The sequence below is a fragment of the Notolepis coatsorum genome (genome assembly GCF_963971535.1).
Source record: "Notolepis coatsorum genome assembly, chromosome: 15".
In the NCBI taxonomy this organism is placed as follows: Eukaryota; Metazoa; Chordata; class Actinopteri; order Aulopiformes; family Paralepididae; genus Notolepis; species Notolepis coatsorum.
Window position 1 is genome coordinate 46,564,077 of NC_140179.1, and position 14,840 is coordinate 46,578,916.

General features: G+C 41.7%; 1 protein-coding gene across 3 annotated transcripts in view; it reads right to left on the bottom strand.

The window, feature by feature from the left end:
- The window catches only part of LOC311241822 (protein PHTF2), a 175,724-nt gene that overhangs the window by 47,401 nt on the left and 113,483 nt on the right, over positions 1–14,840 (bottom strand). For all 3 annotated transcript variants that reach the window (XM_084330741.1, XM_084330740.1, XM_084330739.1), the window contains exon 4: positions 11,634–11,690. In XM_084330741.1, the coding sequence (XP_084186867.1) occupies positions 11,634–11,690 (57 nt within the window). The remainder of the gene's footprint in view (positions 1–11,633; positions 11,691–14,840) is intronic.

The window sequence follows — 14,840 nt, forward strand, 5'->3', positions numbered from 1 at the left end:
CTTCAACTCAGAAATACAGTTCAATTTTACACAATATTTTTCAATTAATATTGTGACAAAATAAAAATACATATTTCAAGTGTAAACAATAGATACAGCTAGCTACTACTGACATTATCACAATGACAATGTCAGTAACCTAGCTATATCTATTATATTGTGATGAAATATAGTAATGCATAATTTAGGCACCTTTAGTTTAGTTTATTTCGTTTATAAAGGACAGTGTATAATGGCAAACGTTTGCATTAAACAAATGGATGAGTGCACCAGATTTAGCAAGAAGCTATCATTTCCATCTATAGTCCTATGTACTGTAACGTTTCATAGCTATTTAAGTTTATTTAGATTATAAAGGGCAGTGTATAATGACAATAGTTTGCATTAAACAAATGGATGGGTGCACTAGATTTAGCAAGAAGCTATCATTTCCATCTATAGTCCTATGTAATGTAACGTTTCATAGCTATTTAAGTTTATTTAGATTATAAAGGGCAGTGTATAATGACAATCGTTTGCATTAAACAAATTGATGGGTGCACCAGATTTAGCTAGAACTTCTAGAAGCTATCATTTCCATAGATAGTCCTATAACGTTACATAGCTATTTAAGTGTATTTAGTTTATAAAGGGCAGTCGTTTGCATTAAACAAATGGATGGGTGCACTAGATTTAGCTAGAAGCTAAACGTCCTAACGTTATAGCTATTTAATCACAATAGTGTCGCAAGTGTTTTTGCGGGTCCAGTCCACGGAACGTTGACAGAATTAGCAAAACACCTTATCACCGGAGGCATAAAAGTCATTAGGATACTGTTCTGCTCTGAATTGAGGGCTTATTGTGGAATAGTTTAGCTTCTTGACGATGTTAACACAAGCAGCCAGACGCTTGAGCACCGCGGCTGTGTTGTGTGTAACACGCTGTAGCGTCCCCGCCTCCCCGGTCGCGTGTGCACCAAACGTTCCACCCAAAAACGAAATTTCAGTCCAGATTAGGCCAAATTCTGCAATATTCCACGTTTTGCAGTTGATTCCATTTTTATTGGTTAATTCCGCGATTCCGTCCGCGATTCCGTGAACGCGGATTTCATATGGCTCTACCTGTATCTACTGTGTAGACTGATGCCTACTGCAACCTGTATCTACTGTGTGTAGACTGCTGCCTACTGCAACCTGTATCTACTGTGTAGACTGCTGCCTACTGCAACCTGGATCTACTGTATGTAGACTGCTGCCTACTGCAACCTGGATCTACTGTGTAGACTGCTGCCTACTGCAACCTGGATCTACTGTGTGTAGACTGCTGCCTACTGCAACCTGGATCTACTGTGTGTAGACTGCTGCCTACTGCAACCTGTATCTACTGTGTGTAGACTGCTGCCTACTGCAACCTGTATCTACTGTATGTAGACTGCCTACTGCAACCTGGATCTACTGTGTGTAGACTGCTGCCTACTGCAACCTGGATCTACTGTGTAGACTGCTGCCTACTGCAACCTGGATCTACTGTATGTAGACTGCCTACTGCAACCTGGATCTACTGTGTAGACTGCTGCCTACTGCAACCTGGATCTACTGTATGTAGACTGCTGCCTACTGCAACCTGGATCTACTGTGTAGACTGATGCCTACTGCAACCTGTATCTACTGTGTGTAGACTGCTGCCTACTGCAACCTGTATCTACTGTATGTAGACTGCTGCCTACTGCAACCTGTATCTACTGTATGTAGACTGCTGCCTACTGCAACCTGTATCTACTGTGTGTAGACTGCTGCCTACTGCAACCTGGATCTACTGTGTAGACTGCTGCCTACTGCAACCTGTATCTACTGTGTGTAGACTGCCTACTGCAACCTGTATCTACTGTATGTAGACTGCTGCCTACTGCAACCTGTATCTACTGTATGTAGACTGCTGCCTACTGCAACCTGTATCTACTGTGTGTAGACTGCTGCCTACTGCAACCTGTATCTACTGTGTAGACTGCTGCCTACTGCAACCTGTATCTACTGTATGTAGACTGCTGCCTACTGCAACCTGGATCTACTGTATGTAGACTGCTGCCTACTGCAACCTGTATCTACTGTATGTAGACTGCCTACTGCAACCTGGATCTACTGTGTAGACTGCCTACTGCAACCTGGATCTACTGTATGTAGACTGCTGCCTACTGCAACCTGTATCTACTGTGTAGACTGCTGCCTACTGCAACCTGTATCTACTGTATGTAGACTGCTGCCTACTGCAACCTGGATCTACTGTATGTAGACTGCCTACTGCAACCTGGATCTACTGTATGTAGACTGCCTACTGCAACCTGGATCTACTGTATGTAGACTGCTGCCTACTGCAACCTGGATCTACTGTATGTAGACTGCTGCCTACTGCAACCTGGATCTACTGTGTAGACTGCTGCCTACTGCAACCTGGATCTACTGTGTGTAGACTGCTGCCTACTGCAACCTGTATCTACGGTGTGTAGACTGCTGCCTACTGCAACCTGGATCTACTGTGTGTAGACTGCTGCCTACTGCAACCTGGATATACTGTGTGTAGACTGCTGCCTACTGCAACCTGGATCTACTGTGTGTAGACTGCTGCCTACTGCAACCTGTATCTACTGTATGTAGACTGATGCCTACTGCAACCTGGATCTACTGTGTGTAGACTGCTGCCTACTGCAACGTGGATCTACTGTGTAGACTGCTGCCTACTGCAACCTGGATCTACTGTGTGTAGACTGCTGCCTACTGCAACCTGTATCTACGGTGTGTAGACTGCTGCCTACTGCAACCTGGATCTACTGTGTGTAGACTGCTGCCTACTGCAACCTGGATCTACTGTGTGTAGACTGCTGCCTACTGCAACCTGGATCTACTGTGTGTAGACTGCTGCCTACTGCAACCTGGATCTACTGTGTAGACTGCTGCCTACTGCAACCTGGATCTACTGTATGTAGACTGCTGCCTACTGCAACCTGTATCTACTGTATGTAGACTGATGCCTACTGCAACCTGGATCTACTGTGTAGACTGCTGCCTACTGCAACCTGGATCTACTGTATGTAGACTGCTGCCTACTGCAACCTGGATCTACTGTGTGTAGACTGCTGCCTACTGCAACCTGGATCTACTGTATGTAGACTGCTGCCTACTGCAACCTGGATCTACTGTGTGTAGACTGATGCCTACTGCAACCTGTATCTACTGTATGTAGACTGCTGCCTACTGCAACCTGGATCTACTGTGTGTAGACTGCTGCCTACTGCAACCTGGATCTACTGTATGTAGACTGCCTACTGCAACCTGGATCTACTGTATGTAGACTGCCTACTGCAACCTGGATCTACTGTATGTAGACTGATGCCTACTGCAACCTGTATCTACTGTATGTAGACTGCCTACTGCAACCTGGATCTACTGTATAGACTGCCTACTGCAACCTGGATCTACTGTATAGACTGCCTACTGCAACCTGGATCTACTGTATAGACTGCCTACTGCAACCTGGATCTACTGTATAGACTGCCTACTGCAACCTGTATCTACTGTATAGACTGCCTACTGCAACCTGGATCTACTGTATAGACTGCCTACTGCAACCTGGATCTACTGTATAGACTGCCTACTGCAACCTGGATCTACTGTATAGACTGCCTACTGCAACCTGGATCTACTGTATAGACTGCCTACTGCAACCTGGATCTACTGTATGTAGACTGCTGCCTACTGCAACCTGTATCTACTGTATGTTGGCTTGTATGTAGACTACAACTGCAACCTGTATCTACTGTATGTTGGCTTGTATGTAGATTACAGACTGCAACCTGTATCTACTGTATGTTAACAACCCCAGACTAAAAGTCCATATAGTGTAGATATTAAACAATCCTATAATGCCTTATTAACATGGCTGCATATAGCTAGTTATACAGGTTTGTTGATACGTTAGATCCTCCATATTGGAAACTACAGTACAGTATAATAAACCAGTAAATGACCTCGGAGGTAAACACTGACAACCCTACATTAAAACAGTGTACCAGCTAACCCTGCCTTTCTCACAACCCATATCTACGCATATCATTTGTGTTTTATGGAGTCTCATAGCTAATGGTAGTGCCTAGATCCCATAGCCTAGACAGACATGTTCATGGGAGTCGTCACTTGATGACCTACAGTTACAAAGCCACAGCTCGTCATCATTTTAACCTAAAAACTTGTTCATGAATCAGGCCCTTACCTTAACCCTGACTGCTCCCACCAGTTCATATTTTTATTTTTATTTTTTTTATACATATGTCCTTCCCTAAACACTACTGTAGTTAACAGGCCTATTGTGCCATTTCTGGTACAACTTTGGCAAACTCAAAACAAAGAAATCAGGCTGCAATTGTCTATTCTCACCACCAGGTGGTATCTGTATTGTTGCAAATAGGCTTCCACTGTTCCAATGTCTGCATAGGAGTTACCAGGCCCCTTGTTGATAAGACCTACTGACAACGGTACACTACATGTACATATCATATACACTATAGTATTTGAGGTTTATTCAAGGGCAGATACACAGCTGATCACATATTTGAAAAGGACCAGTGCAATTATGTTAATTCAGTCAGAAAAAGATGATTGTGAAACGTTAAAGTCAGGAATGTCATTTAATCTGCTTCAGGTGCATCACTTGATTTAGTTATAACTGTTTTAACGCACCCTCTCTGAGCACAGCCAACTCTCCGTATGTTGAGGGGGCGTGGCCTTCTGTTCATTTATACCAAGCGTTGCAGGGCCAAGGCTAAGAGAATAACCAAAGACTCTAGTGACCCAAACAACTGCCTCTTTGAACTGCTGTGGTCAGGCAAGCGCTACCGGAGTCTCATGGCCAGTACAGAGAGACTCAGAAGGAGCTTCTATCCCCAGGCCATCAGGATACTCAATGCCTATGTAACATCATCAACCCATCCATCTACACTCATTGCACACACATCCACATGCACACACTAACTTTAAACAAACACTCACCTTAACACTAACTTTAGACACTACGTTATATTTATCTATTTATTAAAGAGATTTGCACTACATTCATACCTCATTTGCACCTTACCTTAAAAGGTTTTTGTACCTCATTGTCTGCATTTTTACTTCATTCTACTTAGGTTGTACTTTAGTTTGTATATTGTATTGTATAGTGTTATTCCTCTTTTACGTACTTTTTTTTATGTATGAAGCACATTCTCAGGGGCTCATACAGAACCAAGCATTTCACTGTAAAGTACATGTACCTTATATGTGACAAATAAAAACAAACTTGAAACTTGAAAAGAGATGTCAAGAAGTATCATGATACATAAAGCTTTCAAATGTAAACTAATTCATGAGACCAGTGTGATCGGTTGCTATGGGAGATTATTAACATTGGCTAACCTGTGCATGCAGGTGATAAATAAATCATCACAGTTGCTGTTGATGTTTTAGATCGACTGAAGTTAAATCAATTGTAACAAACTAGTTTTAATTGCTTGTCAATAGCGGATATTCTTTCAAACGAATGACAACTGACGGACTGACTGATGGGCCAATCACGGTAACCCAAGTAATTATACAATCTCTTCAGGGAAGCAGGTTGGAAATCTGAAATGGTTTAATTCTGTTGATATCCAGGGCGATAAGATATCAAAGGGCTTTAGTCAGCATTTTCACAACAACAACAGCTAACTTTTGGGCAATTTTACATCAATATACCTTCTGTATATAAGACCTCTGGTGTTATGGGTGAAACGGTACAGCACAGGTAAACAAAGGGAAAATAACCCCTGCCGTGTCACAATATATCCCATGACAACGGCAGTGTCAAGACAGCGCCGTCAACACCTGGTAGCTGACTGGGTGAGAGGGTGACGAACGGAGGAGAAGCCAGAATGCTGTTCATCCTCTAGTAACATTAACACCTCCTAGGGGTGAGGAGGCAGGAGGACACGTTTATCCTCTAGTTGTACAGTGGTTCTCAAACTACGGGACGCGACCCAAATTGGGGTTGCGGGTAGGTGACAGTGCATTGGCAAGTAACATTTATTTTATTTAATTTTATAAATATATTTTAAAAGATTTGTATGTTCTGGCAACATATTCTGGCTAAATACGCCTCCTTTTATGAATGTGTATTGATGATAACATAGTGCCGTAATTAAATGTTCTAATAAATATGCATGATCAAGTTCAACGTGTGCTTTTATTTTGATATTCCTTAATTCCGTGTTGAAATGACGTGATACATTAATAAAATGGGGTTGCGGTATGAAAGAGTTTGAGAACCCCTGCTCTAGTAACATCAACACCTCCTAGGGGTGAGGAGGCGGGAGGACACAAGTCGCTGGAGGTGAAAACGTAGGATCTTCAACAGGGATATTTTTGCTTTAGTAGAACCGGTCAAGTTTCAGTCGTCTCTATCTATCTCAGGTAGTGATGCACGATATATCGGCCGCCGATATAATATCGGCCGATATGGCCGTTTTTTTACACATCGGTATCGGTCCGATATGGGCAGAGAAAAAAAAATCTTTTCATCTTTTTTTTTTCTTTTGACATGTTTTGGCCTTAAATAGTTTAAAAATATTAGTCATTTCTGAAAATAAGTTACAAAAGTAAAAAAAAGTATGCGTTTTGGAAAATAGCTCTTTATTTGATTATCATAAAAAAGTGTTTTCTATACAGAGATATCGACATCGTTAAATATCGGTATCGGCCAGAACAGCAATATTAATATCGGTTATCGGTATCGGCCACAATTTTCACATCGGTGCATCATCTACAAGTAAGCTAGCGACCACCAGTGATGCCAGTAACGCGTTACTAAGTAACGCGTTATTGTAATCTGATTACTTTTACCCGAAAATAGTAATCTAACGCGTTAATCTTTAAAAGCCAGTAATCTGATTGCAGTTACTTGTCCAAGTGGCTGTGCATTACTATTTCGTTACTATCTCATCATAAATTCATAATGCAGGCGGAATGCAGTATTTTATTTCGTTTTCGACAGTCAAAAATACATTTTGAGCTGTTTTTCTTATTGGGAGTGACGTGGTGTGGCAGTGAAAGGGTTAAATACAAGAATGTGTCCCGCGGCGTGACTGATCCCTCTGTCTGTGAGTGACTCTGCTTTGATCCAATCACATTCCCCATACACAGTCTGCGAATCAGAGGCAGAGTAGGGCGGGTCTTCACAGCACGTCATGTGACATATGCGCCAATCGTGTGACAGCAGGGCTCCGTCGTCGGAGAATTCCACCCCAAAACGCTTGGCAAAATTAAAAGTGAAACCGCAAGATGACTTTTGCGGTTTCTGTTCAGAATTCCACCCCAAAACGCTCGTCTAAACGTAGCCTCAGTCACTACTTCACGGCGTAGGAAACAAAATACTGTCTACCGCTAAAAACAGCACATCCAATTGCATTGAAAGCATCTGGAATCACAACACTAGCCGACGCTTCGACTAGGTACAGGAGGGTTGATGGTGGCAGAGCAAAAGCTCTTATTTGCCAGATTTACAGTTAATTTACATGTTAAAGAGAGACTGATTGTATGTTTATAGAGAGACATTTATAGAAACAATTTAATAGTTACAGTTGATATAATTGAATAGTTCAGCCTGCATTTGTTAGATGTGATACACTGGTTTTGTAAAACCACTGGCTGGCTGCTCTAATGCTGTGAGCATCATAGACTGTTGCTTTACCATACTTGATGGTACAGAAGCTGAAGCACTAGTTTAACAATTTACGTTATGTGCAGAGAAACAAGTTAAAAACAATTTATGCACTTTCAATAAAGCGTTTAAAAAAAAAACTGTTGGGGGAACGACGACGACTTCGTAACCTAGTTACTTTCAAAGTAACTAAGTTACTCTGATAATCAAGTAATCAGTAAAGTAACTTAGATTACTTTTTAAAGGAGTAATCAGTAATCAGATTACTTTTACAAGTAATCTGTGGCATCACTGGCGACCACTGCTTGTCCCTGCCATCCACTGTCGACACCACTGGTCCTCCCAGGTGTCAGGCTCTGGGGACCTTAAATATCATACTTTTTGAAGTATAAATAAACTACAGCAATATGATTCTATATTATATATTCTTTCTGTGTCAAAAGCCACTTGTTTTCATGAGGTCATTTTGTTCCATTTTCAAATGATCAGTAAAGGAACTATAAAAGATCATTATTTTAGGGGGATTTTTGTACATTATTTAGGAGGGTAGCAAGCCACTGTGCCAAACTGAACAAGAGCTAGAAAATGTCCAATGTTTGGTTAATGTCATGTGGATTTCTGGCCACGGAAAGTAAGGCACTGCTGCATAATTCTACCAACATTAACCATGTCATCACTGGAAAATTTACCATATGGTCGGTGAATATGCACTTCCTGTTCCCACCTGAGGTGGGAGGAAACGAGTCCCAACATGAGCATGACATAAGAGCAAAATGGCCACCGTGTGACTATGGCCAATTCTGAAACATTCTGTGCAAGGCCTCTATTGGGACTACATTATTCTACACTCTTTACTGCAGTGTAGCGACAAAAGGTCCAGCCATGTCTCACTTCATATTATTTCTTATTTCAGGGTTCATTTGTAAATGATGAATGCTGCCAACAGGCCTGTAAACACACTGCTGAGCTACGACACGCGCTTCTGTACCGTCTGACAACACACCGCTCACATGGTCAAGGTCAAACCAGCGCGTGTGTGTTGGACTTCAAGCTCATTAAAGAGAGTGTCTCTAACTGCTCTGTTTACAGGAGGGAGAGATGGAGATATATGGAGGCCTGGGGTGAGAGATGGATGGAGGGAGAGAGATGGAGGGGTGAGAGATAGATGGAGGAGGGATAGGTAGATGGAGGAGGGAGAGATAGATGGAGGGGTGAGTTATAGATGGAGAAGTGAGAGAGATATGGAGGGAGAGATAGATAGATGGAGGGAGAGAGATGGATGGAGGGATAGAGATGGATGGAGGGATAGAAATGGATGGAGGGATAGAGATGGAGGGGTGAGAGATGGATGGAGGGGGTGAGCGATAGATGGGCGACCCACAGGAACACACACACACATGCACTGAGTCGCTGATGAAATGTCGCTCTGCACTTTTCCCATCCCGTTGTCCTTCCCCCCAAGGGCAGCCGGGAGCAGATAGGGCGTCAACATGAGCCGCGCCCCGGGGACCAATCCAAGTGCTCCTGTCCGTCTTCGTCAAGGACGCCACACCGTTAGCGATCTGTTGTGCATGTTTTTCCATTGGGTTTATCTTATCGGGGGGGAAACCCTTGCGAGCACGGGGAGAACATGCAAACTCCACACAGAAAGGCCTGGGAGATACCCCACCTGGGTACCTGGCATCATGGAAACCTGGTCCCCAAGCGGGAATCGAACCCTGGACCTTCTTGCTGTGAGGCAACAGTGTTAACCACTACACCATGGAGTGAGAGAGATGGAGGGGTGATAGATGGATGGAGGGGTGAGATATTGAGGGAGATAGAAGAAAGATAAATGGAGGGAGAGAGATGGAGGGAACACTAGGAGTAGGGACGACTGACCAAGCCGGAGGTACCGCTGACAGCTGGATTCGAACCCAGAGTCTCTGCGGTGGTAGGCGAGTGCATTCTCCACTGCGCTACCCAGCCGCACTATTATAGGTATTCTGATAGGGCCAAGTACTCCTACTTAAAAGGTAGAAACTGTAATGCTGTCAAACAAGCAACCTCTAGGAAAAACTGCCCTGCTTGGTGTTGCGCTTTTCCCAACCCACACATGGGACCAAAACAAAGTTTTTTAACAAAGTGCAATAACAAGCAGGGCTCCATTTCCTAGGGGTCGCCGTTTACGGCATTACAGATTGTACCTTTAAGTGTTACAGTAGCAGTTATTTTACTTCAGTAATATATTTCAGTACTCTTTCCACCTCTGCCTGGCACAGACTGAGAACAAACGACCTACACAATGCTAATCTAACCTAAAAAGGTGAAGGATTATAGAAGTTAGAGGTCATCTTCTCTAGAAGTAAGAGGTCAGAGGCCATGGTGTGAGCAAGCAGGTGGGGAAGCTCCTGTTACAATTGCTGTGGGCACGGAGGGGTCACTCAAAGTTCACGCACACAAAACGCACAGATGCAAGTGTATATGCATACACAGTTACACACATTCTGGAAGGTAACACACGCAAGGCTTGACACAGACACACACACACACCATCAAATTCTGATATGACCATAGCCTAAACAAGTCATCTCATGCAAACAGGCAGTGCGGAGGAGGTGACAATGACTGAGTAATACTAAACTAACAGCTCAATCCTGCAGTGTTGGCTAACAACAACAACAACAACAACAACAAGTCTTCTTCAGGATTGGCAGTAATGTCGTTCACTATACACTGCAATCGCTCTTAAATATCAATCTCATATTCAGCGTGAGAAACCAACTTGTTTATCTAAGAATGTCTGAGAAATGGTGGTTCTTGAAGCTGCCGGTAGTGTGACTTTGTAGTAGACAAATCAGAACTACTAATTATGGGAGTTTGGCCAGTGCTGGTTTGGCAGCTCCACAATCCATGCACCATGGCTGTTGCTAAGGTAACTGGAGATTCCATATCAGCTGATGTTCAGAAGTTTGGGTCCTCCATCACCATGGTGATGTTAGAGAAACACTTGCTACATACTGGACCAAAGTCTTTCTATCAATGGCTCTAAGGCAAACTTCATAGACACACCAAATATTTAACCAGCATTTGGGTGTGACAAGTTCCTAACCGCCTGACAGTTTTTATTTTTTGTGGCTTTCAACTTATGGTTTACAGGAGAGAATACTTGTCAATGTCACTGAGTCACAGCAGCAGTGCTGCAATTATGTCCTGTCAAATGTAGCCCTCGTCTTTATTTACTATAATCTACTAACATGACTTTACCATCATCTACTAACTATAATCTACTAACATGACTACCATCATCTACTAACTATCATCTACTATCATGACTCTACTATCATCTGTTAACATGACTTTACCATCAGCTACAAACAGATGTCAGGTGAGCAGACAGCATCTGTCCTACGTGTCACTCTAAGGTTAAAACACAAACCAGGAAGTGTGGGAAAACAACAAATCAACCAATCAACAGCTAGACTAACAGCACAGGGTGAGCAGAGGTGCATTGTGGGATTACAGGAGGTCTTCCCACGGTATACTCACCAGGGCAATGAACTGTTGAGAGGAAGAGGAGAGATGAAGAATGAACGAGGGATGGAGAGGAGGAGAGGACAGATGGGGACAGATGACACCCGGCCACGGGGGCAGAAGGAAAAGAATTAAATAAAAACACAAAAACAAACAAGTGGAAACTGAAAAGAACTGAATGCACATTCAAAGAGAGAGAGAGAGAGAGGGAGAGAACAAAGTGAAAGAAAGACAGGAAAGGCCAAGAAGAGGAACTAATACAACAACTAAACAGCATGACAGACAGAAGACCTGAACATAACATAATGACAAATGACCAGGAGGAAAGATGAATCTTTTGAAGTGTAATTCAAACGATTACATCATCAGGAAAACAGAAGGACATATTTAAGAAAGTAAAAGAGTAGAATCATCCAAACCTTTATTTCTCGTTGTTCTACCGATTTCTCCCATATCTGCTGGTCATACGCACCAATCTGAAGAAAAGACACACAAAGACACAATCATATTATATGATATATGATGATATTATCACCACAATCACTTATCCAGCATTAGTAGGACTGTCCTTGACTAAAGAGGTTCAATAGTTACTAGGACTGTCCTTGACTAAAGAGGTTCAATAGTTACTAGGACTGTCCTTGACTAAAGAGGTTCAATAGTTACTAGGACTGTCCTTGACTAAAGGGGTTCAATAGTTACTAGGACTGTCCTTGACTTAAGGGGTTCAATAGTTACTAGGGCTGTTCTTGACTAAAGGGGTTCAATAGTTACTAGGGCTTACAGTTAGGATTTGTCAACTAAATGTTTTTCCACATGCAATCACGCAGAATGACCTCTTTTAAATATCCTGTCCTGCAGATGTAGATCTAGTTTGCCTTGTGCCGAGTTCCTACTAAACTACTACAGAGACCCAGTTAACCAAATACAATGTTTTGATGACAATGGCAGCAGGTGCTATGCCCCCTGAAACCAGTGCCATCAAACCTAAATTAATCGATATAAAATGTAATCAAATAGATTTGAACCTTGTGAATCTAAATCGAATCGGGTAATCACTCAGTGCAGATACGCAGCCCTACCCAACATTAGTATCATAAGCTGAACCAGAATCTCTTTATTCTGCATATTTAACAACAAAAGCAGAGGAATTTGACGTGATGATGATGATGATGATGATGTAGAACACTAAACATATGGCTACAGGAATACAACAAATCAACCAATAGGAGCCCCTATATCAGGGGTGGCCAACCCGCGGCTCGCGAGCCGCATGCGGCTCTTTGCCCGTCAATGTGCGGCTCTTCCATCCATAAAAAAAAAAAAAAAAAAACATTTTTTTTTAATTTTTTTTTTTTTTTTTTACTTTTTTTTTTTTTTTATGTCACTCATTCCATAAGGACGTAGAATACACATTTACAATTTTTTTTTAAATGGTCCATTTGCATGTTCTTGGTATCTGAATCTAGGGACATATATGGATCAGTGTCAGAAATAGTGTGTCTGTTACTAGGCTTGAGTAAATTGTAATGAACCAAAGGAGAATATCAATTCTATTTAAAAAAAAAAATTATCTTTGACTGTAAATAACACCATGCTAAAATTGACCAGACCTGAAAAATCTAAGCAAATGAATAAAGGGAAGATGATTAAACAGAAGGTTTTGTAGATACAGTACTGAATTCTGCCATCTTTTTTATAATGTAAATTTCTCCACCATTTTTCATCATATTGCAACACCGTTTTTTGCAAGACGTTCACAGAAAGGTAGAGAAACTAACTGCGTTGTTTTATGGCAATAACGTTCAGGTTTGTGGGAGATAATCCCAAAAAATAAGAGAAATTAAAAAGTAAATCCAGAAGTCAGATGATTGACAGGGGCTGGTGTGAGCTGGGTAGGGTAGTTTTTCGAAATTTGAAAGCCCTGAGTCTCTTCCTTCAAAAGACTACACTCACTTTTGGCTGTGCCACTTCCTCCTGTCAATATGCGCCGGTTTCCGACTCAATGCCCTGAGATTTCTATAATCTTATATTTCACTAATAACAGTTAAAATAATTGGTAAACAAACATAATGCTGAAAATATACACTTTTACTGTATATCTCGGGCTTAAGAGGTTAACCCTGTGAGGCCCAAATTAAAAAGAAATTAGCAACTTCAGAGGCCAGAGGGTGGGACATATAAACACATTTACTATCAAATAGCATTGTGAGGCTGAACAACAGGACCAATTGACTATACATGTGCTTAAAGGGGAACTATCTTATAAATGGCTTTTTTCAGTGTTTACCATTGTTTCTTAGCTATGTGGACTTATATTAATAGGATATATGTCTCTAATTCTCATATTGGCGAATTCTTCCAATTCTCCTCTCACAATATTCACCCTCACTGAACTGAGTCATCTGAAAATGTGCATATCTGTGATGTCAGAGATTTCTCAGCTGCATAATAATGTGGCAGTTGATGTGGGAGTTGGCACCAGGCCACACAGTGGTTGGAGCCCAGCCTCAAAACGACTTAAGATCTTGAGGTCGAAAAATGCGGTTTTTAGTACATGATTAGAAATACAAAACAATAAAAAAAAATTGAAAAAAACCTAGGTGTTCCATAGACTCACAGGAATTGTGTAAAAGTGCCCAAATAGTGAAAGAAATAGTAAAATAGTTCCCCTTTAACATTTTTAAATAAACATTATTTTTTTAAATGGCTAAAAGTGATTTTGTAATTTTGCAACCGTGGGTCTCACAGGGTACTTTTAACCCTGTGAGGCCCAAATAAAAAAGACATTAGCAACTTTAGAGGCCAGAGGGTGAGACCTATAAACACATGAAGGGTGCCGTGACTGAAAAAAAAGGTTGAGAAACGCTGGTATATGGTGTGGCTCTTTGTGGTACCACAGTCATTTTTTTGTGGCTCTTAGTCTCTGACTGGTTGGCCACCCCTGCCCTATATGATCAGGATGACTGAAAAATTAAACAACAAAGACAAGTTTAATTAAATTCCTCGACACAATTTAGTTTGACGGGGGAACATGCCCATGTAGTTAACAAGGAACGCCTTAGCTACCAAATGAGCCGTTTCTCCATCTCTCCATCTTAAAAAAAAAGGCGTGGCAAGTAGGGGTGGGACGATACATCGATCCAGATCGATACATCGATGTAATTATCAACAATCGAATCGTATCGATGCAATGTAATAAGATCGATTCATATCGATACTCTTATTTTGAAAATCCTGTGGCGAGTCTCATATCCGCCCAAGAACAACAGCAGTAGCACCGTGTGTGTAGACGTTACAGCATAGCATTCTCCCTTTCTGTGTGTGTGTGTGTGTGCGCGCGTCTTTGGAAAGACCAGATGAGGTCAGAGGAGTTTGATGTTTAAATGTTATTTAAACATAAACAATATAATACATAATAAATGTAGGCCTATACATGATCATGCAACATCAACAAATTGTTGTAGGAACGGTTTGGGAGAGGGAGGTAGGGAGGGGTTTTAGGTTGAGTTTTGAGTTCCAAAAAATGGAGCTTAAAGTTTAAAGCTCAATATATCAAAACGTGGCACTTTACAGTGAACAGGAGGTCTATTTGTATTAAAAACAATAGATTGATTTTCCTTTAA